General features: G+C 45.9%; 1 protein-coding gene across 1 annotated transcript in view; it reads left to right on the forward strand.

The window, feature by feature from the left end:
* Positions 1–26,543, forward strand: part of LOC125757891 (adhesion G protein-coupled receptor E5-like) — a 29,261-nt gene continuing 2,718 nt past the window's right edge. Inside the window, exons 1-4 of the mRNA XM_049414210.1 lie at positions 1–7; positions 5,582–5,648; positions 10,087–10,153; positions 14,531–14,619. Of these exons, the coding sequence (XP_049270167.1) occupies positions 1–7; positions 5,582–5,648; positions 10,087–10,153; positions 14,531–14,619 (230 nt within the window). The remainder of the gene's footprint in view (positions 8–5,581; positions 5,649–10,086; positions 10,154–14,530; positions 14,620–26,543) is intronic.

The following is a 26,543-nucleotide window of genomic DNA, read 5'->3' on the forward strand; positions in this document are numbered from 1 at the left end:
ATGGAAGGTGAGAGAGTGAGAGATGGAGAAACAAAGACATAGAGAGAAAGAGAAAAAAAAAGATAAGAAAGGGAAGAAAGAGACAGCGAGAGAAAGGGATATAAAGCAACATACGCAAAAGAGAAGATAGAAAAACGAGTTCAGAGATAGAGAAATAGAGAAAGTAAAGAAAGAGAGAATTTCTGGGTGAAAAACAGTTTTTTGCCGAGGCGAGATTCGAACTCGCGTACCTGCAATCTGAATGCAAGCCTCCTGAACACTCGGCTATCCGAGAACGCTTGCAGAGCAGAGTATAGTATGGTACAGCAAGGTGGTGGGAAGGGGAAGTGAGGGTGAGGAGGAGAGATGTGGGGGTTAGGATGAGAGAAAGGAGGATGGGAGAACGTGTACAGAGGGAGCGAGATAGAGAAATAACGACAGAGAAATATATAGAAAGAAAGGGAAGAAACAGAAAAAGAAAAACAAATCATAGCCATGTATATAAGAGTATAGCAAGTATAGTTGGCCGTGTGGCGTAGAAAAACTATAATCCTCAAGAACCGGCACGCCCTCTCTTCGTTATCTTCTTCATCTTCGTCCTCTTCTTCTTCTTCTGCTTCTACATCAGCTCTTCTGTGACACAGCCTTGCGGGTCTTTGTACAAGCTGCGCTAAATCTTTTTGATATCAATGTTGTTTTAGGGGCGAAGCTCCTTAAGGCGGCACCCGTTCGTCCCCCGTAGTCGTAGTCGTAGTAGTCGTAGTGCGTAACCAGTCTTACGCTTTGACCTCCAAGGTAGTGCCGGTGGGAGTTTTTTCCTGTGCGTTGTTGAACAATAAAAAATTCGCAGCGTGCGCGTTAACTAAAAGCCGAATTCTTCTGTCTCTCATTCCCCATTAGCAGCCATTGGCATGTTCCAGTAGGAAACGTTAGTAGAAGTAAGTTAGTAGTGTAAGTGTTAGCTAAAAGCCGACTTCTTCTGTCTCTCATTCCCATTAGCAGCCATTGTTTACCTCCAAGGTAGTGCCTGGTGAGATTTCTCCTGTGCGTGATTAAACAATAAAAATTTCGTTCAAAACGCCGTTGATTGATGAAATAAACCAACGAAAGACGCCAGATGTTTTGTAAAAGCAAAACGAAAGAACACCAGATGTTTCTAAAGCAAAACGAAAAGACGCCAGCTGCTTAACGAAAGACGCCAGATGTTTTCTAAAGCAATGGTTTTCTAAACAATGAAAATTCACAGCGTACATGTAAAATTAAAGTGAGCTGCAAGTCGTCATAACTCATCGAACCTTTAGTATAAACGCGCCCGATCTCACGTCGGTGATGATGTACTGGGCAGAATTCACGGAAGATTCACGGTTTACCGATGAACCTCCGCAGCTTCGCCCACTCATCATCATTCACTCCGTGGATATGCTGTGATTTTTTATTTCGTGCGCCGACAATTTTCCACTGAGTCCGTCGGGCTGCATACAAGAGCTTTCTACAGAGCCGACAATGCAGCTCCATTATCGTATTCGATCCCGCCGACGCGGACTTCACTGAGAGGTGCAACTGAAGTTCATTGCACATGAAGGGCCACACCGGGCGTCTGGCTACAAACTACAGCCACACGGAGGTTTCCCTGCACTCTGCTGAACATTCTCTCACTATCGCGGTACCCACAAAGATGAGAAAATGTAGTAAGCACCAGGGGCGTAGCCAGGGGGTGGGGTTGGGGGGTTCAAACCACCCCCACCCCCCGAAATTTTAGATGCGAAGTATCTTATGGCGGAGTTCAATCCGGTGGTGGTGGTGGTGGTGTGCGGCGTGACCACCCTTACTGCGCATGCGCCTACCCTCTCCACTTTCCCTTTCCCCCTCTCCACTTTCCCACTCCCCTCCCCCTTTCCACTCTACCTCTAAAACGCGGGCTAGACCTGTGCAACGCCGCGACGACCACCAGCGCATGCGCGTCCCCCTCTCTCTCCTCTCCTACGCTGCCCCCCTCTCGCACGCCTGCCGACCGCGTTCCCGCTCGCCCTGTGAGAATTAACGGCCAGGCTAGAGGGAAGACAAGACGCGCGTAGCGTTCCTCTTCGCGTTCCACGACGCGAGGTCGGTAGCATGCCCAAAGAACGCCAACGGAACGCGATCGTGCAAGTGCTCCGGCTTCGCATCGCTTCATGGTCCCCTTTAGCGGGAAATGCTGTAATTTTTTCAGTTTTGCTTGCGTATATCCGCCTCGTGCGCTGCTGCTTTCAGTTGTACTGGTGGCGCCACCAACGGCGAACGGTGGCGAAAGGTGGATACGCGCGGCTCATAGAAGCCGTGGGCAAAGCGCCCGTTACTCGTCGTTTTTCTATTCATTTTTCATTCTGGTTTGATATTTATACTGCCGACGCTGCTCCATTAGACAACCATGCCGTCTGTTACGTCGATTGTTCTATATTATTTGTTTTAAAATGACAGGCCCGCTTTTTATGCGTGCGCGCGATGCACTGTGTACGTTGCTTACGTGCATGTGTCCAAGTTGTTTGCGTGATCTGTTAACACAGATGAAATAACTGTTGCTGTACAAAACAGCATTCTTGTTTTATTGAACACCCCAAACAGTACAACAACAATGACTATTACGGCTGTATGCCTGCTTAAGAAACGAACATAAGACACGCGTTTTTATCTTCGCCCAACACTCGTAGCACTCAACTAGGCCAAGAAAACCAAAGTCTAACTTGCTGAACGTTTTAACAGCCGTCACACAGCTGCATAATAATGCGTGAAAGTACTTTAGCAAATGACCAACAAACATTCACACAGCGTTTTTTTTTGTTCACAGACCGCGTTCACGTATGAGAAAGTTCTAACTGCATTGCAATCACATATTTCAGAATATCTAATCACTTGCACCATTGAAGCCGCAATCCTCTAACACATGCGCTTTAAATTGAGCATGACATTACTCAGACGTATATAGGAAATGCGCACGCGTGGCATTACTCAGATTTATACAGGAAATGCGCACGCGTGTAATGTATCTCGTATGCTAGATTCTCCTTTGGTACGTGCAGCTCAACATAAAATGCGATTCTGGAAGTAATGTTCGTGGAGTAGCGAGCATATAGAAGGGCAACTACTTACAGCTTCACTTACCTTTGCAAAAACGGTATTCCAACTGCAATTCAATATTAACCGACGCAACAACGATAACAACACACTTACTGCACACAGGCGTACCAGGTTGACGCGCGAGGCCAAGCGCGGTATTTTAAGTGTAGCACAATCGTGCGCGTACGGTACGCTAGAATATTCTGGCACAATGTCGTCAAGCTTGCAGTCACTTCAGCGGTTCCCATGATGTAGCACCAGTTGACGTCCTCGCGTCATCAAACTGTTACGACGCCGAGAACTACACACACAGCTGACTTGGAAAAACGCGGTCTTGCAGGAGGCCATCTTGTCCAGCAACCAACGGACAAAAGTACACAGCTGAGGCGTCTGAAACATTGCTGTTGATGAGATGGCAGCTTACTGAAATTAGGGCTCATCGTCCGACGTGTGGCCACCACCTTAACACAATATTAACGTTGCAATGTTCAAGGAAGACGCGACGAAAGCGACGAGCCCAGCCGGTCTTGTCGGGTGCGCTACTGCATAGTGCAGAGCGCGCGCTCTCACGGCCACCGAAAGAAATAAAAGAAAGTGGAGAGAGGAGTTAGCTGGGAGCATGGCCAGTCGGTGGAAGCAAGAGGACGTGTTGCGTCGTCGGTGTGGCGTATTGTCGAGAGATGGCGCTAGTTTGTTTTTGCGCAACGGAATCGCAAACTTCATTGAAAATGCATGGGATCCTATGGGGGTTTGTGAGAGGGTACAACCGCCTGAGCCGAGCGGTGGCGCCACCATACCGATGCACGAGGCGGATATACACGCGCACATACAAACGCACGCACGAACATACATAAAGTATGGTTGAACCCCACCCCCCGAAAAAAAATTCTGGCTACGCCCCTGGTAAGCACGCATCGTTGAGTAGACGATGTGCCAATCTTTGTAATCAGGGCACCGCGAGTATCCGGTAATTGGATATCGCAAAGATTTGAAGCAATTTTTTACCAACAGACAACGACGAAATCTTGGGCATATATAGCCGAAATTTCCCCCGAAAAGCGCTATCAAAAATAGAGGCAGAGGTAGCAGGTGGTAGATAGATAGATAGATAGATAGATAGATAATAGATAGATAGATAGATAGATAGATAGATAGATAGATAGATAGATAGATAGATAGATAGATAGATAGATAGATAGATAGATAGATAGATAGATAGATAGATAGATAGATAGATAGATAGATAGATAGATGTAATGAAGAAGAAAGGTAGGGGGTTAAAAACCGGTTTTCTACCCTTGAAGCCATGAAATTAAATTGAAGGTTATACAATGGAAACAATGGACTTCGTACCATCTGTTAGTGTTACAAAAACTAAAAGCTTAGGAGCAATCTCCTTGATGACGTTATAATAGCACGCATGAATTACATCAATGACAAGAAAAAACTACTGGTATCCTTAGAATATTGGTGCTTTAGATTTTATAAACCTCATTTTGTTGCCACGGTGCGACTAGTGCTGTTCTTGATCTTGCTCACCTCCTGCGGCGTCTTGTCAGAAAAGAAAAGAAGCGAACAGTCCTGCCTACCAGTTATGACTCAGGAGACGGGGAGAAAACGAAAGTAAATTTCCTTTGTATTCCAGAACACACTCTTCAAACGAGTTTGTGGTCTTCTTCTTTCATTTATTTCATTATGCTTTAACGTGGAAATACTTTATTGTTCCTCATTAAGAACGCCCCACCTTTCTCAGTCGTGGAGTAAGAAAAAATGCATTTCTACGGCGTCCGTACAACTTTAAATGGTCGTTTCTGCTTCTACTAAGAATGTCACATTCATATTTAGAAGTACTTTAACTCCGTAACCTGAGAGTAAGCGTAACCATGCAGGTCAACGAGACTGCGATTTTATTTTGTCTAGAATGCCGATATTCCAACGCTTCTACCCTAATATGTCACACTGCCTGCCATACTAGTTAACTAATATTCGAGGCATATTAAGAACACATTATTCCGAATCTCGGCATTCACGGTTTTGATATTGGCACAAACACTTAATGAAAACTACAAAGAACGAAGTTTCATGGTCGTCGCGTCTTAGTAGTTCTTATCTCCAAGTAAACAACCAACAAAGGGGAAGAAAGCGCGTCATCCAACTAAGAGGTTTAATCTATGCAAGTCTTTACAGAATCGGGCTCACATAAAGTACGTTTATGACTCATTATACCTAGTCTGTGCTTCTATTGAGAGGAACGCCGTTTGGGTTTGAGTCTGTATATCTGCTCGAGTTTCGCTCTGTTTCTGCTACTTGAACCATTCGGCTGTTGCTCCTCTGTACGGCTGTTCGTCCGTGAGTGTTTTCTTTAATTAGTTTCGCTAGCGGTGGTCCCATCTCTACTTCCATCGCGTGACAAGGAGCAGCTCGCACCCCGCTATCATTTGCATTCATGCAAGGCTTAAAGCATTCAAGACTTTTTATTTGAGCCTCTGGCGCTTGTACATTTGGCCAGGCATACCACTCCTGGTGGTCCTTATCACGGCAGGAGTGCGACCGCACGGCTATGGAACAAAAGACAAGTAAGTATAATAACTTGCCCACCCTATACACTTGAAGCCTGCCTGGATCGTAGTAAGATGCTATTAAAGCGAAGTACATTTCGTATGCGTTGCTGCTCACGTACCCGGCTTACACAAAAAAGTGTGTTCCAGTATATTTTGCCGCCTCCTTTAGTCGGAAAACTACCGTTTCACTTGTGAAAAGGGAAATGTCGAGTTCTGGGTAAAACGGAATATCTTAATCCCATCGAAACGAGCAGTGACGAAACCATTGACGCACGTTGTATACCTTTAGGATAACGTTCAGACGGGGTTGTCGTGCAGTTATAACCACGTTTCTAAATCGCTCCAATGCAGATTTATGCTATTAGGAAACAGGTTTCATCGAGCCTCGGCATGCATTTTCCTTGTGTTTTGAATGAGAAGCATTTCTTGGCGAACCAAAGGCCCTTTGAATCTATCTATCTATCTATCTATCTATCTATCTATCTATCTATCTATCTATCTATCTATCTATCTATCTATCTATCTATCTATCTATCTATCTATCTATCTATCTATCTATCTATCTATCTATCTATCTATCTATCTATCTATCTATCTATCTATCTATCTATCTATCTATCTATCTATCTATCTATCTATCTATCTATCTATCTATCTATGTCATTTCATTAACTTGGTGTACGTGTATGACAAACACGAGTGACAGGCCATTACATGCATAGCATGCTATGCATGTCATGTATGAGACGGCGTGAATGACAATGTAATCGCAAATTCGCAATGTCATGGCGGTCGTTCCATGAGTTTCGCGAATACCCGAATGAGCACGGCATGACGTACGTACATGAAAGACCGATCATCACAGGGTTAGCATGAACAGCATATATTCATGCCATGACTGCATATAGCTAATGACCATTTACGTGGAACCCGTACGCGTATCGAAATTGTATGTATGGTTCACGTTGCTTCGCCAGCAACACAAAGCCTTTGTGTTTATCGCATTGTCTTGGACCAGCAACACTTTACCAAACCTTCGTAGAGATCCAGATCTTACGACGAAAGTTCGAAATTGTGCTTAGTCTTAGTACCAAAGAAAAATTTTGTTCGCGTCAGTGCGTTGCAACACGTTGACTGTGAAGCTTACGCGGTCACCTGATGCATTCGCATTCCTTCTCGTAGCTTTTCGTACCCGTACGCTCCACAAATACAAGGCACTTTCCAAATGGAAGGTATATCTGCATATACATCTTTCAATATAGGGCGTCGGCTTTTTTACGCTAGGATCTCTTAAGTACACCCATACACATCTATCGTTACTTGTTTTTTTCTACTGTAGCAGTTCTGAAGTAAAAAAAAAGAAGGAAAAGTTAATGCGGTGATGTTCTAAAACATTGAAAACAGTCAGTTGTACTTCACATGGACTGTCTAAGCCGCTCAACACCGTGTCTCACTTTTACAAACATAGGAAAAGTAAAAGCAGCATTGAAGTTGTTTTCGAAAAAGCTGTTTCAGAAGATAAATGGAAAATCGTTGGTTGCTTTCCTTTTCTATATTTCTTACGTGGGGCGAGCCATAATGTATAGCCCCTTCATAGCAGAAGTAACGCTATTCTACGCGGCAGACACTGGCCGCGTAAACAACGCAGTGATTCAAGGAACAGAATTGATTATTTTTAGATTACTGACAGATGTGAACGTAGACATCACATACTGAATTTCAGCCGGATAGTTCGTGAGAACTAGAGAAAAAAAAAATGTTTCACAACATTGCGAGTTTGAACGATAAGACGTTGAAAGTTCTTCGCCATGACGGTCATTATACTCCTAATCGAGAAAAAAATCCTTCGACAATTTTTGAGGGTCGATATATCAAGAATTTTTGTCTTCTTGCGCATGCGTCCCGTGCACCGAGTGGGACTATATCCGAGCAATTATGTTCTTATTGCGAGCCTACTCTTCAGATGAGCTGAGTAACGTAGCGAAAAGCTTTTGATGACAAGTTTTAGCACTCGTAAATCTTACGCGCTACATGGCAGTCGCACACAAGTAACTCTCGTCGTACAGTGTAAATTATTCATGGAATGCGGACTTAAGGTACAAACAACTCTCCTCGAAAACCTTGGGAATGATTGAAAAGAACACGTTCACACTGTGATTTCGCAATACATTACTTGGCATCCGCCTCTTGATAGAAGAGGACGTCTGAATGATCGAAAATGTAATCAGCCCTGTCAAATTGTCAGTGAATTCTCGAGACTGGTATGTGTTAAGGCATGTCCCAAGATCTCCGCTCATATAAATGGACGGTGGTGGCAATAGCAATAAATAAGAACTTATGGATGAGGAAACGTCCCACAGCAGATGCCATGTCGGACTACCGTTCTTGACACCCTACTGATTATATATACTATATAGCGAAGCAAAAGTTACACACAGGTGATCGCATTCGCGAGCTACTAAAGGTTCGCCAGATACTGATCCTTCATTAATAACCTTCTGTGCGACGCACGTCACGATTCGCCTAAGCCGCCCTCACACGCACCACGTTGAAGAAAGTTATATACTGCTGAGATCTAGAGAACATTGACATATGGTGGACGCTGTGCCTGCGAAGCAGCCGGTATCAATGAGCTTCGCCAGAGCTTTGTGAACTGCGTACATAGTGAACTAAACGAAGCGCAAGTTACAGCACCACAGTATGTTGAGCATCCTCGATTTTTCGTCCCGAAATTTGCGACATCATGTTTTTATGGCAACGGTTTCCTGGAATATGGTCACGACACACTGGACATGAATAGAGCCGCTCGTTCAGTGTGTGTACGGGTCTAGCATCAGCGTACGAGGACCTTAACTTTTACACAACATTGAGCAAGAGACATGCAAAAAACTTGAAGTTAACTCTGCGCTCCCCTTCCCCCAGTGTAGGGTACACTCTTAATCAGGTCCTGGTTAAATGCTGGCTATATCCAGAAAACCAGACGAAAAATGTCCGGTTTCCTGGCTATATCTAGCACTTTAAGCGGGACCTTTATTAAGAATGTAGGAAAGCCACGCGCAACCTTGTTAACCTTTCTGCCTTTTCTACGCGTCACTCTCTTTCTCTTTCTCTCTTCATTTCGACATTTATTTATTTATTTATTTATTTATTTATTTATTTATTTATTTATTTATTTATTTATTCACTTGACAACTACATATAAATGGAATAGCCAGAAGTAATCTCTGTGTCAATATCCCCACAGCGACCACAGCAGAATCTGAGGCTCCTTGACTTCCATGCATGGAAAAGCGACATTACCGAGTACTAAATGCTGCTCCTGCAAGTTCAGTTTTTCGCGAGCGCTATGCATTGCCCGGGAACGATGAATTATCATAAAGATAGCACTACCAGCACTCCCTCAATTAGTTTGTTGAACTACTATCGACAGAGATATTGTGCTTATTTGAACACAGTTTTACCGCCAAAAACAACATTTGACGTGCGAATATATCGGCGCCATTCTGTAGTCAGAATACTAGTCTATTAGCGGACAGTGTACTAACAATGATGATGCTCTGAAAACGAAGATGGGACGGCATATATGTGCAAGACAAGCGATGTTCTTGTCTTACATTTCTGTCATCGTCGTTCAATAACAGAGGTGAACAAATGCCAACTCGTCCAACTTTCGGTGCTACTGAATTCCTGACTGAATCAAAACAGTACACCAGCATCCTTTTCATTAAATACTTAAAAATCATATGCAGTAACTTTAAGGGCCCGTCGTAGAGATTTTATTAATATATAAATTTTCAAAATCAAGTTCAACGGCTCTTGCCCGCCGCCCCCTCCCCACCAAAAAAAAGAAAAGAAAAAAGGTACAAAAGAGAAAAAAGAGAAAAGCATGTTTTGTACCTATTCTGAGCATTCAACTTACTCCATCAACTTCTAAATATACGATGACGAGCTAGTTGCAAGCCTGAGAGTCCATAGACAAACACACTGAAATTAATGCAGGCTATGTTATTATTTATCGCAATTTGGTACGAAGACATAGATGCACAGAGCGGGCAAAAGGAGCAGGCTGCTCGTGCCACCCATAGGGATAAAATGCCTGCCTACATTTATAAGAAGGAAAGAATCCACACAACCGGTCAACTGAAAAAGAGGCTTACTAAAAAAAACAATAAAAGAAACAGAACAATCGGGAAAATATCATATGTCGCTTTTTTTTCCAGCCACATAACATGAAAATAGTATAAGAAAAAGGACAGTGGGAACTTCACGTGATCTTGCTTGATTTAGACCTTAAAAACCTGTTTATTACTGTGCGTTTCAGAAGCGTATCTGCTTGGTTTCTTTTGAATTCTTCTTGCCATGCCCGATGGGCAAGTTCAACGAGGTTACCCATGTGTAAAAAAAAAATCATATAATAACCCCATATCGTGCTTGCTCGGGTCTGTTTACCCAGCTGCTGGCTCTCGAGGAACTACGGGGTGATATGGAGCTACGCTGGGCCTGTGGCGTTTGTTCTCACGGTGAGCATTGACGTCAGTTGGTGGAGTTTTTTTTTTATTCGTTTCTCTGCGAAGACAAGTGGACCTTTCGGTCAAATTTCGTTACACGAAGTCAGAAAACATTGACACATTTTTTTTAGTTTTATATGGGAGAGTATAGAAAACCCCCTTATGTACTCGCTGTATTTCAACAGAGAACAGTGACCTAACAATGAACAGTGACTGATGGTATCCTCTTTACTTATCATATTTACTCGCATTTTGACAGTGATTCCCCGCCCACTTTCCCTCGCTAGTTTTTAACGCGATAGCGTTAAAGAGCTTGTTTCGCAGACATTCAGGTGTCAGCGTCGGCGGCATCTTTGGTTGTGAGCGGAAAGTCAACGTTGTCCCTGACCGAAGCTTCGAGGTAGGTGCAAAGAAAGAAATAATAAAAAAATCTTCGGTTCCGAGAAGGATCGGTGATTCGAACATGTGACCCCTCGCCCTGTGGCGCGATGCGTCTAGCCACTCGGTCACCATGCGTACATCCTCTAGCATACTAGTGGCGAGCTATTTATATACACCATTTAGCGTTGGTAGTACACACATCTAGGAGGTTCTTCAGCGACTTGACAGAAATCGCGCGAGATGACGCAAAGGGCCCACGGGCGTGCTTTCCGTGTTCCGTCCCGCCGCATGCATGGTGCGCGTCAGCACATTGGCTTTCCTTGCGGCACCGTTTAGGCGTCGACCGAGAAGCGAAGCGAGGCTAGCAATTGGGAAGGCGATACGAGCATGGTCCGATTACGCTATCGCGTTCTACCCCTGAAAGCGAAGCTCAAGCGTGCTCCAAGTTTTCTGAACGGAGGACGGGGACTTTGACGGCAACGTGATGGTGTGCAGTGACTGGCAGTGCCCTTAGCTACCATACTCACATTCGTCTTCAAGGCTTGAGGAAGACAAGACCACTTGTGGAAACGTCCGCTCTAGCGACACCTCCTGTTAAAGGATGTTTCAACGCTTTACTGTGACACTCAAGTGAAGACATACGTTGAGGATCGGCTATATGAAAATGATTCTGCAGTTGTATGATCAGGGTTTCCATAGGACACGTGAAGAGGTACATGGCAGCAGAGTTAGCTAAGTGCAGTACAAGAAGAAAGTAACGATGAAGACAGTCTACTTCATCTGCTCCTCCATATTACTTAATCCAGAAAGAAAAAAACGCCGCGATGTCCAAGCGCAACAGTCGCTGAATACAGCCATTGAATGAGCTAAAACATGTTCTCGTACAAATGGGTGAACTCTCTCGGTGCATGTTTACGCGATAGCGTTAGAGAGCTGGTTCCGAAGAAATTTCGGTGTCGGCGTCGGCGTCGCTGCTTGTGAGCTAAAATCGTGATAGATGCAAACAATAAAAATGTACCTCAGTCGGAACCGAACCCAGGCCTTCTGCGTGGCAAGCAGTTGCCCTACCACAGAGCTCACCACATCAGTTCATCACCAACGTCATACCGCCTGTATTCAGCGCGGCTAGGCATTGACTCTCCCTCGCTCGGCTCCTCCCTACCACCTGCGCTGCCGCTTCTCCTCCCTGCTCGCCTTTGCCCTCCTCTTCTCTCGACCACCCGAACCTCTCCTCTCGCCTGCTTCTTCTGTCTCCGCTCCCTTGCCTGGACATCTGTATTCTTAGCTATGCTTTAATCTCTCCCACCTGCTCTCCCTCGTTTACCTTTAACCTTCGTTGGTACAGTAGGCTTCACTCTCACCTATACTTGGCTTATGCTAAGCTTTCCCTCTCGCTATGCACTTGCCCTCTCGAGGCTGGGCTATGCTGCGAACACCGCTGTGCACAGTCCAGAGGTGAATAGTGCGGCGTGCCCAATTTCTGTGGCACATAACTGCGAAAATCACTGTGGCCACTGGCTGTCCCCAACTCAGCTAAGCTTTAACGGCTTCGCTGTAAAGAAAAAAAAACCGCTGTACAAGTGACATACAGGGTGTTTCAGATAAAAAGCACCAGGTATTAAAAAAATTAAGCAGAAGAGCTACGCGTCTCCATTTAGCTAGTATTGTTCTGATCCACATAGAGCACGTCAGAATACTTTTTCCAATCCGCAAAGTTCGGCAATTAACAAAGATTCCTTAATGAACTTTTTAAATAGTAACTGCAGAGAAAAATCTTCAATACAAATGTTGTGGCGCTTGTTCGGAAACATCGAATTTTTCATTCTATGGTAAAATAACTCCCCTGCTTAATTTTTTTTCGGCCTTTCTTTAAAGCGGTCGAATTAAAAAAAAATACCATGTGACTGCCGCCTAAGGCGCGGCGCTTTTAGTGCCCGCGTGTATGTATGTATATCGCTACAGCGTGTATGTATACCGCTACAGCCTGCTGGAGGCGGGGCCAATTTTCGACGCAATAAAAATAAAAGAAGCCCTTTTATTACATTGTTCTCACCTTGCAGGCATCACAAAAGGATAAAATCACCTTGAGTGGTAGCGAAACTCGCGCAACATCCTACAGCATGTTGCGGTGGACACTTGCATTATCAGCAGAGATATGTGAATGCGTTCCGGAAACGAAGCGTTGGATATCAGCCACGTGCTTTCTTTTTTTTCGCGCTAGAAACAGCATCCGCGTTTGACATTCTTGGAAATAGTCTAAACAACCGGGACCATTTGCTTAAGCGTACAATAATTCTCATATCGTGACAATACACCCCTGACCTTTCTTTGCACTCTGGACTATATACAACCAGGTCTAGTCTAAATGCGACAAAACTTACTGCGTCGCTAGCGGTCGGGCGTAGCTCTCATGAATGCCTACTCTGTCCGTATCGCTGTGTGTGTGGACAGTGCCTCGAGTAGCCTTTTTTATTGCGATGACAGCATAAAAATTATGTTTATTTACCGCCCCTTTCTTTAGCAATAAAAAATAGACCATCACTTTAAATGTGGCACTGCGGGCGAGTTGGCTATGCATCATGCAACAGTATTGCGCAAAACACGACACGGACACAGAAAAAGAAACCAGGACACACGCTAGCACACCATGTGTCCTGGTATATACTTCTGTGTCCGTGGCTTCTTTTGCTCAATACTATTTCACTTATAGCGCCAGTCCCGTCCTCTCTGTCTGTCCGTGTGTTGCTTTGCGCTACATTTTTTTTCCTTCAGAAGTCACTTTAAAGGGTTACGACACGATTGTGGTGTACTTATTTCAGCTTATCATCGTAACGGAGATTACAAGGCCCAATACTGTTGGTCACACAGAAAAAGTGGGTACTAAGACCACACTTTACCTCCAGGTTGCGACTTCAAAGCGGTGCGTTTAAATTCTTGCCATCGGCAGCGCCTAGCATGTTGGTATGCACTATGTGACGTCACGAAATGAGAAGCCACACCGGTGTCTACCGCTATGAAGCAGTGTGATACCGCACTGGACGGGTTGCTCCGAAACGCTCTGTCCCCCAACCATCAGATTGAATCGTGCTCATAATTCGATCATTGGCAGAATAAAAAGATGCAGCAAACCGTTTAAACGCACATGAAGAATCAAAATGAGGCGATATGCTCGTCACTTAGTTGGCGCTCTTGCAATCTCATCTCCTCTTGTTTTTAGAGAGTACGAAAGCATGCCTTTCCATATCATGTTCCGTCACTCGAGGGATCTGCCACTAATGGTTGCTCCAGTGCTGCACAGTTCAGCTGCGACATTTAAAAAAAATCAAATAGAGGTTTCCTACGGCACCGAACACTCTCAAATTTTGCCAGCTTGCTGTGGAACGCGCACAGATTAACACACGACGCAAAATTCAAGCTTCGAACTTTGGCGTCATGGCCCCTTTCACCAGACTCGACAGCCAAGCATTCACAGAACAAATAAGTATATATACTGGAACAATAACTACGGCCATCCATGATTGTGCTCCGGTCCAGCACTGCTGCACTTTTTGAGCATGACTCAGCACACACACACAACACACACACACACACACACACACACACACACACACACACACACACACACACACACACACACGCACGCACGCACGCACACACACACACACACACACACACACACACACACACACACACACACACACACACACACACACACACACACACACACACACACACACACTGATTTAGGGAACACAGCTAAGCGTCTTTTATAAAACTGATGTTCCAGGCAACCATTGGCAATTTACTGAATACGATTTAAAACTTTCTACACTAAGAGCACCTCGCTATTTGAATATATTTTACCTAATATATCCCATCCTGTTTTCAGCTAGACACGTGCCCACCCTGCCATTTAAACTAACAGCGCGTACACTACGCTCATTCATTGCGTTACAGTTGTGGTCGGATATTCGCAGTCTTTTTGCCGCATCCCCCGCCGCTTTGCAGGTAAACTTCGCCGTGCTTGTGTTCACCATTCGCACCACGTGCCGCCTCTCGAAGCAGACAACGTCGAGAGCCCGACTAGAAACCGCCAGGTAAGTGAATCACTGTGAAGAAGAAAATAAAAAACGAAAGAGAGAGAGGAAAAAAAGGAAACTAGCTCGAGAAGAGCTTCGCTACGTGTGTACTGGCGCAGAGTTTACGCCGCACGGTTGCTTTTTGCTAGACGGCGGCGCCTAATATGCGTGCTCTGCTTGTCTGCACGGAATGCCTCCTTATGCATAATCTTGGAGGCGAGACGCGTATCTTCTTTCGCGCCCTGTTTATCTAAGCGAGAATACGCACACATGCCGTGGTGTTTGTTCAAAGTCTGGCGGGGAAGGGATGGAAACAAAACAGAACAAAAACGCAGTACTGCACTATAGCCTTAAATTAATTTAATTGCTGCGTATGTTACGCGCACAAACGTTCCTTTCCTTATGGCACGATCGAAGTGTTCACTGAGAAGCGAAGCCTGGAATAATTTTTTTATCTTTTACTTCCCAAAACCACGATATGGTTATGAAATACGCTGTAGTGGATGTTTCCGGAAATTTCGGCCACCTGGATCTGTTTAATGTGCACCTAAGTTTAAGCACATGGGCGTTTAGCCTCCAGCATTTCGCCTCCATCGAAATGCGGCCGCTCACGGCCGGGATTCGAACCCGTCACCAGGGGTCAGCCGTCTATATCCGTAACCACTAGACAGCCGCGGCTGCACGATATCCTTATGTAGCTTGTAATGAAACTGGCTTTAATCACACCGACTATGCAGCCTTGTATGAAATGCTTCTTTTTTCCCGCGGACAAACAAAAAGTTGAAGTTGTACCCGCAATGCACAGCTCGTAATGACCATCAGCGTATACGATTAACTGTAAGCGCTAGACTGTAGCTAACAGCACGTTTGACTTCGTACGTAACAGATTGAAGAGCGAAGTTTATGAAAAATCCCGCCAACATACATAGTAGTGGTCAATGCCTATCGAAAATTCACATATGCAATAATGAGGGATGTGCGAATATTCGAAAATTTTGATTAACGAAGGAGTGAGTGAGTGAGTGAGTGAGTGAGTGAGTGAGTGAGTGAGTGAGTGAGTGAGTGAGTGAGTGAGTGAGTGAGGTAGGAGTGAGTGAGTGAGTGAGTGAGTGAGTTGAGTGAGTGAGTGAGTGAGTGAGTGGAGTGAGTGAGTGAGTGAGTGAGTGAGTGAGTGAGTGAGTGAGTGAGTGAGTGAGTGAGTGAGTGAGTGAGTGAGTGAGTGAGTGAGTGAGTGAGTGAGTGAGTGAGTGCCGTGCCGTGCCGTGCATAGTGGAGTACAGGCACCTGCGGTATTCCATTGCATCTGTCCTGCACTGTTAGGTCAATTGTTTCTCCTCGCATAACTCATCGCTCCTTTCAAAACGAGAAATAGGTTGCACTGCATAAAGCACTTTCGCGATGCCCACGTCACATTACATTATTGCTTAATTACATTACTTGAGCGGGTGAGTGAGCGAGTTCATGTAAATTGTAATACCCGCATAAAACTGCGGATACGTACACGATCAAATTGGGCCCTCTAACACTAAGTTCTTCACGGCACAAATGTCTTGAACAAACGAACACAACCGCCGCGTAGGCTGCTCCAGACGGAGATAGCGTGGAGGCCTTGCAAGAATTAACTCACTCTGTTTGCATTGTCAGCGATAAAGCGCTGCGTGCCTCGTGACTCACGTGGTGCGGTTGAAAGCACTCAGAAAGGCTGTCCTTCCTTTGTGCAAGTTCACGTGCGAAGATTAAGAAGGGACGTTCTGCTTTATCGTCTCGGGAATGCACATCTCTTTTTTACGCGTCCCATAAAAAAAGAGCTCGGCCAGAAGCAAAATGACCTCACCGTCTCCGAGCTCTTGCTTCTGCAGTACAGACGTCGCGCAATGTCAACTGCGCCATTAATAAGCGGCACCTTTGATAAGCGGCACTTCGTCTTCGGCTAGTAGTGTCCTCTAGTTCACAGTGGCACAAACACCTATGTGACAATATAATCTCGGCCGTATATTGTGTCATCAAAAGCGTTGTAGTGGCTAAAGCTGGCATAAGTTTATCAAAGGACATACGCACACGTCTATCAAAAAACTTGAAAAAGAGACATAGTCGACTCGTTAGTCATGGTAGCTATAGCGATAATGCAGACACTAGCCATGAACAGACCTTAAGAGCGAGGAACATTTTCTTTTTCACTCGGGGACCGAAAATTGCTAATGGCACTGTTTTACATTTGAGAGCAGGTCAAATAATTTGGGTAGGGCTTATTAGTTAGCATACTCACTCATACTCACCCACCAGGTGTCGTTCTGAAGGCACGGCTGATTTCCAAAGACTTCAGGTCCAAAGAGTTCAGTCCAGTCCAAAGACTTCAGCTATCAATGGATATTACGTGTCATTGCCGGAACATGGCCGCTACATGTATACATGTGTCACTTTTTGTTCGATTTTCCTAGTGGAATGGCGAAAATAAAAACCAACAGGGACACAACAATTAAGAGAGACGACACAGTCGCTAAATTTCAACTGATGTTTATTTTCAGAAAGACAACACATATACACAACTGGATCCAGTTTGTTTTTTGCGCCATTCCACAACGCGTTCATACTAACTAGCTCGGCTCTCCTTACTACTGATTATATGATGCAGTAGTTGTTAGTGAGAGTGACTTGCGGTAAATGTGTGCAGTTAAAACTGTAAGTGAGCATGAAAAAAGCTAATAAGTGCGATTGCTACAGCAATGGCAGTCGTAAGTACCATTCACGTCGCCGCATGCACTATGGTGAGTCATCTTCAACGTGCACGAGCAAACAATATATCTCTGAACGTCCGTAGAAGCGAAGGTTTGAGAGTGCGATTCCAGGGGAACACGAATTAGTACAGAATATATTACGGATGGGTTTTGGTGCCGCCATGTCGGACAGTTGACTTTGCTATTTTGTGTCTTTAACAACTGAAGGAACAGTGCTATACGATAGACGGGTACGCATGAAAACGTTCTAGTTTATGCATTCGACGTTTCGCGACCTTGTCAATTTCACGTCACGACATACACAAATAAGAAAACAGTCGTTGAACAGACCAAGATGGCGACGCTCTACACATAGGCGTATCTGCCGGGGGTGCAAGGGGGCGCTAGCCCCCCAATGAGAAAAATTAGAGAGGCGAAGCCGCCCCCCCCCCTTTTGACAGAGGTGATTTCCGGCTACAGACTGGAACGGAGCCCCCCCCCCCCCCTCCCCGCACTTTCGACAGCGGTTATTGTCGGCTGCAGACTGGGAAACTAACACGTCAGGCAAAGTTTTACTTGAACACAGCAATCACGTACTTATATAATAAAAACTGCCCAACGATTCTGCTGTGACGACTGTCCTCCGTGTCTCATGACCACGCACTGTAGGCTGTTTGCGGAGCAGGCTGCCTTTGCGATGCTTTCGCGCCTTGCGTTCGAGCATTCCAGAGAACGCCACCGCTCAGCAGGGGCTTCGTAACATAAGAGCAATCTGTCATAATTTTATTTTGTTCTACCTGGCCTGAAATTAATCGGCGACGCAAGCACGGGTGGAAACAAGTAAACGTTTTATAGTCCGATCGAACGCTCTTCCTTTTACAGGAAATTTAGTTTCTTTCTTTGAAAACGAATAGCATCGCCGCTGCTCCATGTCCAAGCTGCTGTGAGTTGATGAGTGCGCGGAAGTGTCGAGTACTTTAGTTGTGTCGAGCCAGGCCAGTTAAAAAAGGTTCCCGATTCAGTATCCGATTAACCTGCTTCAACTTGCTTATCGTATGGTAGCCTGCAGCGATCGCAGCGGCTTATAAATAAGGCAATGGACTCGAGCAAATTGAGAAGCCCAGCTTTCAAGTTTGCCTCTTAACTTGATCTACCTGACCGGGAAGATTTTCAGGGTTCACAGTTTTCTGGAATAAGACTGCCAACCTGCAAAAGATTGTGTCTGTTCCTAATAATGCTTCTTTCTCCCTCTACCTCGCTCTCAACAAGGAGGAGTTCACAAAGAGTTGTATACGCGCAACAGCTCAACATCACTATACTACAACTGAAAATATCTATTATACGCATATGAATCCGTCTCGCGAGCTCCTATAAGTAGCCGCAGCCAATGTGATAGGCGGGCAGCCTTCTTTAATTGCATTGAGAATGACACAATGTCTGGTTATTCCAAAAAAAGTTTAGTTATTGTTCTGCATAGTAATGCGCTGTTTATTGTGCACACTTCATTTTAACGGCACGAGTTTTCGCAGACTTGTGGTGTCGCGTAACAAAGAGGTGATTTTATGGCACACCGAAAATTTTTGACGAATAGCGAAAAACCAATGACCAACAATATGCCGTAGTAAAAATAGTTTATTCTGTATTTTTTTTCTTTCTTTTTGACGTAGTCTTGCGTAAGTGGTCATTACGCGATGGATCACTTACGCGTCATTTGCTGCGTCGTGTTACGAGCAGGTGCTGTGACCATGACCCAGAAAGCTTTGACAAATCATTAACCGCTAACGACCTATACAGACGGAAACAATGCGGGGAAGTTTAGCGTAATAGTCGCCCACATTTTTGCAAAGAAAATTTCAGACCCGCCACGGTGGTCTAGTGGTTATGGCGCTCGACTGCTGATCCGAAGGTCGCGGGATCGAATCTCGGCCGCGGCGGCCGCATGTGCGATGGAGGTGGAAATGCTTGAGGCCCGTGTACTTGGATTTAGGTGCACGTTAAAAAAAACCAGATGATCAAAATTTCCGGAGCCCTCCACTACGGTGTCTCTCATAATCAAAACGTGGTTTTGGGACGTTAAACCCCAACAATAATTATTAAAGAAAATATTAGCTTACACAGTTTACGTAGGCGCATTTACTTGGAGGAGCCGGAGGGGAGGAGTAAAGGGCCACTTCACCACTTTTCCCACCACTCCCCACCCAAGCTGGGAAGAGTAGGAGGGCAAGGAACAAAACGTAGTATATTTAAGAGGGTGTTGAGGTGAGCTCGTTGGTACGGATCCATTAGAATGCAGCGTTTGAAGAACACAAACACATGAGGCGAGAACGAGGACGGGCGCTGACTGCCAACAGTTAGTTTATTGTGCGTTCACATATATAAAGAGGGCGAGAAAAAGAAGGGAGGGGGAACATGGAAGGAAGAGGAGTTATAAGTGAGAATTTAAGGTACTAGAGTCAAAGTAGGTTCTTCATGCTCATCGTATTTACAACGCCAAACTGAGACTGAAGTTTGCAGATGGAATGCTGAGATGAAGAACAGGTTAAATGTGGCTGTACTTTCCAAAATTGACGGTAACTTTTCGATAATGTTATTAAACACTTGTTGTCGCGGCACAGGGCGGTCCAGCCTACACAGTCTGTTTGTGCAGCTTCTTTCGTGATTTCAGACAAGAGTTTTGAAAAAAACGCCAGGCCTGCGCTGAAACCGCAGCACAGTCACAGCGAAAGCTGGAAGAGCGGCGTTTCTAGAGTCCGTTGTAAGCTGTCTTGGGGCTACAATACAAGTACACTAGAAAGGTACCCACTACGCCATAAATCACAATTTTTGTGAAGTTGGGAAGCACCTACTAAACCATTATTCTTCATTCTGCGGAGAAGCGAGGCACCAGCTACACGTCTGTAAGGCATTATGTGCACTTTGTGGACGCGACGACTGATGACGATGAAGAATTATGGCTCAGCCCTTTGTAATGGGTTGGAAGCTTTAAACGGCCCACCAGTTATGTAATTTGCATTGGGTGACGCCCGGTCGCTATTTCCCTCTCCCGTCATGCTGTATAACATACGTTGACGTGGGAGAGAGACGGCGGGGGAGGGGGGGGGGGGCGAAGAACTTTACTGAGACCCCGAGGAAATAGATCATGCCCTTATGGGCTTCCTTGGCAACCAATACAAGTGCACTTGCGAGGATTCTACGGAGAGCATTGGTACCTGCTAAACGCATGTAAGGCATTTGCGCACTTTGTTGATGCTGTGCCTGATGACGACGAAGAATTATGGCAGAGCCCTTTGTAATGGGTTGGAAGCATTCAACAACCTACTCGTTGCGCAATTCGCATTGTGTGACGCCTGGTTACAGAATTCGCGTTGTACGACGCTTGGTGCTTATTTTACTCTTCTACCACGCTATATTGCATATGCTAATGTGGTTCCTTTCCCGACATGAAGCCTGTATAGGACCTTTTTGCAAAGCAGTTTCAAGCACCGGCATGGCTCAGAGGTTGAATACTGGGCTCCCGCGCAGAGGGCCCAGGTTCGAACCTCGAGGTTGTCCGCCGCCGCCGCCGGTGTCCGTAACCAGTATCGCTCGAAAGAAGAAAAAAAACGAAATAAGAAAAAAAATTCCAGGATGGAACGATCTTCCATCCTGGAATTTTTTTTCTTATTTCGTTTTTTTTCTTCTTTCGAGCGATACTGGTTACGGACACCGGCGGCGGCGGCGGCGGACAACTACGGCGCCAAAAACGGCCGGTGAAATGATCTCATAACAGCTTTCGCTGTAAAATTAGCTCTCTGTAAAGAAAAAAATCACGTCAAATTGAGAGCAAATGTAGTTTTCTCTCTCTTTCTCTCTCTCTCTCTCTCTCTCTCTATATATATATATATATATATACATATATATATATATATATATATATATATATATATATATATATATATATATACGGCCGACAGACTGAGTGACGCTTGCCCTCCCTCCCCCCCCCCCCCCCCCCCCCGCCCTCGCTAACGGGATGGTACGCCACTGGCTGTACACCTATCAGTCAAGTCCCTGATTACCTATGAGACGCTTGCGGCGCCGCATATTGTGTGTTATCGGCGTAACAAATGTTGGGTTTTGCCTAGTGGCTAAGAGACCGCGGCAGGCGGCAGCAAACACCAAGGGGGGGATCGGAGATCTCTGTTCGTTGTGCGTTCGTTCTGGCGGTGTTACGTCACAAAAGTGGGCGGTCCGGAGCTCTCTTCCGCCGAGAGGAAGACGACAGCCAATCGTCAAGCGGTGAGCGGCGAGCTTTCCGGAAGTAGACGCGCATCGTTTGTCCTCGGCAAAGGGACTGAATATTTCAAAACGAAGTGTTTCTCGCCTTCTAATAAATACAGTTGTTATACGAAAAGATATTGTTTTTCTTTTCAAGCTCAAGCAGTTTCTGAAACAGCAATAGCTTTGAGTGCTGATATTTATTGGTGTTAGTTTTTCTAACGTGCTTGCTATGTTACGTCGCGCACGCGAAAAATAAAAAAGTAGCGGTTGGCGCAGTTTTTTAAAATGTCGTCCCACCGGAATGTCTGGCTTGGCTCCCGGGTGTCGGATCGTCAAAGGGAGCTTCTGCTGGCTTTTATAAAAGAGCACCCACAGATAGCTACGCCGTCGCGCCCGCTGGGGCCGTCGTTCACGGGTGAGGACCGGGACAACACGTGGCAAGAGCTGGTAACGCTTTTGAACTAAGAAGTCCCTGCGCGTAAGACCACAGCCCAGTGGCAGGCCCGTTCATTTCGTTCGCACTGTTCGTTTCGAGAACAGAAAGCGACGCCGCACTCGCTCATGTCTTCAAACGCATCTCGCACCTCCAACCGCAAGAGAAGCACACGTCGCAAGCGCCATTTTCCGAAAATCGGCTGTTGCGGCAGCCGCAACCGCCGCATCACGCCGTGCGAAGCCGTTTGTTCGCTTGAGAGAACGCGTGCGAACGGCCTCGCGATCCGTTCGTTTGTAGCAGACGACATGCTCGTTATGACGCGGTATGACGTCACCAAAAAATAAAAGATCAAGCAAAAAGAAAAATGACTACGCCCCTCAGAGACGTGGTTTTTTCCGGCTTCGGCTAATCGCGTGCGCCGCCAGAATGGGTGCAGAACGAACGGCGCAGAACAGAGATCTCCGATCACCCTACTCGTTATGACGCGATATGACGTCACTAAAAAAGAAAATATCAAGCAAAAAAAAAGAAATGGCGACACCCCCCGGCCTTGAGTGGCATCTCCCGCTACAGCCAATCCGCGCGCTTGTTCTTCCCCAGGAGAACGAACAAGCGGAACGAACAGATCTCCGATCGCCCCCCAGCACGAACAGCGCAGCAACCTTCGCAGTTGGCTACAGTTCTTATCGGCTTTCGGCCCACGCGGTTTTTTACTACGCGATCAGACTGATATTTCTCGACTTTTTTTTTTCTGGTGAGCAATAAAGTCTAGGGAAAAACAGAGCACGTGACCAGCGTCCTCGTTTACACGCGCTCGTATCTTCTGCATCGTTCGCGCTTCGACCATGCAAACAAAGGCGGTGAGAGCCTCGTGGTTGGGTATCACCTTCTATCGCGATGGTCGTCAACCGTGTCATATTTGGAGGCTAATAATCATGGTGTAGCGCAAAGACACATAACGAAGACACGGAAACACACAACACAGGCGCTGTGTTGTGTGTTTCCGTGTCTTTGTTATGTGTCTTTGCGCTACACCGTGATTATCAGCAAGCACCAGCTAGCCCAAGAACAAGCCCTTCTGCAGGATATTTGGATACGGCTGCACTCCGACTGCACTCTGGAAGGGCCTTACCTCCACGGCAAAAACACTAAAACGTCTTGGTAACGAAGGGCTCAGAGTCTTCATAATGCTTCGTTTACACGAGTCACTTCGATGCGAAGGTCCCACACCGTAACGATCGCAGTATAACCTGGACGTACGAAATCCTTCGTTATTTCGTTGTAGAGGCGATTTTTTTAGATGCGCTTGCCTGCGTAGTGAAACAAATATCACTTATGTGCTGGAGACTCCAACCCATACTCTGCCCCTACCCAGCTTCCTTGGCAGGGTTTATCTGTGAAGGAACAGTAAGCGTCGCTCGTCTGATAACGCAGACCCTTCGGGCTTTTAACGATCCGGGTAAGAACCTGGCCCCTTGACAACAGACTGTTCTTGAGACACCCTACTCGATGTATACAATGTACAGTATGCTGAGATTAGATCATGCTAAGTGTACTTGCGAAACTTCTTACTTGTGCATGGGCGCGCACTAGCTACACTGCTTGTTTAACATGGAAATGATAGATTACAGATTTGTGGAAACTTTAACTGTTTAGTGTAAACGATCTTCTTATTAACGCGATAACGTTAAAGAGCCCGTATCGCAGAAATTCTGGTGTCAGCGTCGGCAGCGATGGACCTGACTGAAAAATACCGATGGATGCGGAGAATAAAAAAGGAAGAAGTTTACAGTAGCCATGTAAAGCTTAACAAAGAGCGAAGCTGGTCGATCTTAGGGGCTTAACGTGGCCCTCTTGGCTGAGGCTAGGTCCTTCCTTGGCGTAGACAGAGTTGAGTCGAACCATGGCCTCTCACAGACCTTGCAAGAATGTCCCAACTCCAGCGCCAGAAACTCACGTGCAAACCTGGCGGTGGCAACCCCGGCACAAGCGCGGGCCTTCATCGCTCGTGCTCGGCTCGCGCCACGCCGGGCAAACTGTCTCCGTCGGTGGGCGTGGCTTGGCGGCGGCGGCTCGCCGGCGCAGGCGCGGCTAGGAGAGGTTAATCCCCGTTGGCTTGGTTATTGCTAGGTAACGGCGTGGAGTGTTTTTTTTTTTTGTGGGCGACGGACGTTTTACCTCGAGCTTTAAGAGCTTCGCTCTTAAAATCAGGAGTTAGATCCGGAATCGACCACAAGCGTTATGCGAGTCAGTGAGGCGTTCTACCACAGAGCCACGCCAGTGTCTGAAACTGCTTCGGAAAAAAAAAACCGTATGCAGGTGTCACGTAAGCTGAGGAGTCGCGTTAATGCATGTAAAATTACGTTGCAGAATCGTATAAGCGCACCAGGCGTCATACCATGTGATTTGTGCAACGAGTAGGTGATTGGTTAAAAGCCCAGCCATCAAAACGCGCTCACCCATCATTAATTGTCGTCACCAGCCACAACATCAACAAGGTGTGCAAAAAAACACGGCTACTTCGCAAAATGGTGAATTATGGCTTAGTGGGCGCTTCGCAACTGTACTTGCAGTGAGCACCTTAGGAGAGTTTACAGCGGCCTGTGCCACGCGCACAGACGTTCGTTTCCTCGCGCCACGTATGAGGTATCCACCGAGAAACGAAGCATGGCAAGCGAATGAGAAGGGGATGGAAACGGGATCCCGTTTACGCTAAAGCGTTCCACTTTTCAACAAACCGCGCAGCATAGGACAACGGACTAAGAAGGGAACAAAAACAAGCGTTGTCCGCTGCTGCGCTGCTTGTTGCAGATGGATTACCAACTAGCCCAATCTCAAACCTAGCGTTCAACTCTTAGAAGACGAAGCTTAATGTCCACCAAGTTTGTTGTTGCTGAAATTAGGGTTTAAAATTGATAAGGCAAATTGTAACGAAAGTAAGTGCAAGAAGCCTTCCCGCGGACGTTGTGAACATTAGTCATCATGAACAGTTCCGTAATTCCATAGCTAACATTGTATACTCAGGCTCTTTGTAAACTCACTGTAAATTCACATTTTGCTCTATTGTTCCATGTGCGTTTTCTATTACTTTTTTTGTTTTTGTTTTCCTCGTTCCTTTGTTTCTTGTTTTTTGCGTCAAAGTGTTGTTACCACTCCCCCTCTGTAATGCCTCTGGCCCTGAGGAGTATAATAAAATGAAAAAATGAAATGAAAAAAGACAGTATTTCTGCCTGTGGTAGCCTAACTTACACGCTATTATTTTATGGCGCAAACACCTAGCGACGCTGCTTTTCAAGGAGCACACCGGAATTCGCCCCCCCAGCCAACCGGAATTCGCGAGCATTGGCTCGAATGTTATGAAACCCCAGAAAAATATAAAAACTCATTCAAGTTAAGCGTCGTATAGGATACATGTGATATCAGAGCATAAGTTTAGCTAAGATAAGCGCGAATTGACGGTAAGGATAATTAATGTACAAATAAATTGAATGAGTTCATTGAAAGAACAGGCTGTTTTCTTTTGAATAGCTGGAGAGATAAACATTTTAATGAAGCTGGAGATGTTTGCCTGGCTTTTCGCCTGACATGCTACTCCAGGTGCTGGGTGACGATTATGATATATACAGTGATAACCACATAACACATACAGTCACACAAGTTTACAAAGTTTGGTTCAGGCTCGTGGCCCGCAAGAAATTCAACAGCGCTTTCGTGGCACGTAGCGCACAGGTGCTGCTTTGCCATGGGCCCAGAACATGTCGCAACTCTAAGCACGATCCCCGTTGAAGATGCAAGGCTGCCTTCAGAGACTGTCTCTCTGATGCGTATCGCTTGCATTCACAAAGAACATGATGTAAATCTTCTTGGACGTTGCATTGGACGCACATTGGTGAGTCCGACAGCTTAATCTTGCTCCTGAAGTAGTTGGTGTATGCGACGTTCAGTCTGATGCGGTGCAAGCATGTTTCATCTTGCCTGTTTAGGTCTCGCGGCATATCAAAGTTACACGATGGGTCAATCTTGTAAAGTGGTCCATACTGGTGATTAGCATCTGTCCAGAGGGATCGCTGGAGCCGCCAAGCGTGTGCCGATACGATTGTCGCGGCATCTTTTCTCGAGAAAGGTATCTTGATGATTTCTCTCGAGGCGTCATGTCCAGCTTTGGCAGCGTCATCAGCATGGACGTTGCCTTGTATTCCACAGTGGGCAGGTATCCACTGCAGAGCAATGCGGTGATGGAGGTCGCAGGCTTTGTTGCATAGATATTTGATGTCCATGACGAGTTGGTCTTGCGTGCGTGGAGACTTCAGAGACTGCAGCGCCGCTCTTGAGTCGGTGAAGATGACCCAAGACTCAGCTGTCTGATCTACAATGTAATTAAAAGCAGCCCGTAGTGCAGCCAGTTCAGTCGCTGTAGATGAAGTGCGGTGACTAAGAGTGGCAGAGATGGTGACATTGGCAGATGGAATCCAGACACCAATTGCAGACGATGTAGGTGTAACAGAGCCATCAGTGTAAATATGACGGTGAAC

This window comes from Rhipicephalus sanguineus, chromosome 3 (assembly GCF_013339695.2).
Source record: "Rhipicephalus sanguineus isolate Rsan-2018 chromosome 3, BIME_Rsan_1.4, whole genome shotgun sequence".
Taxonomy (NCBI): Eukaryota; Metazoa; Arthropoda; class Arachnida; order Ixodida; family Ixodidae; genus Rhipicephalus; species Rhipicephalus sanguineus.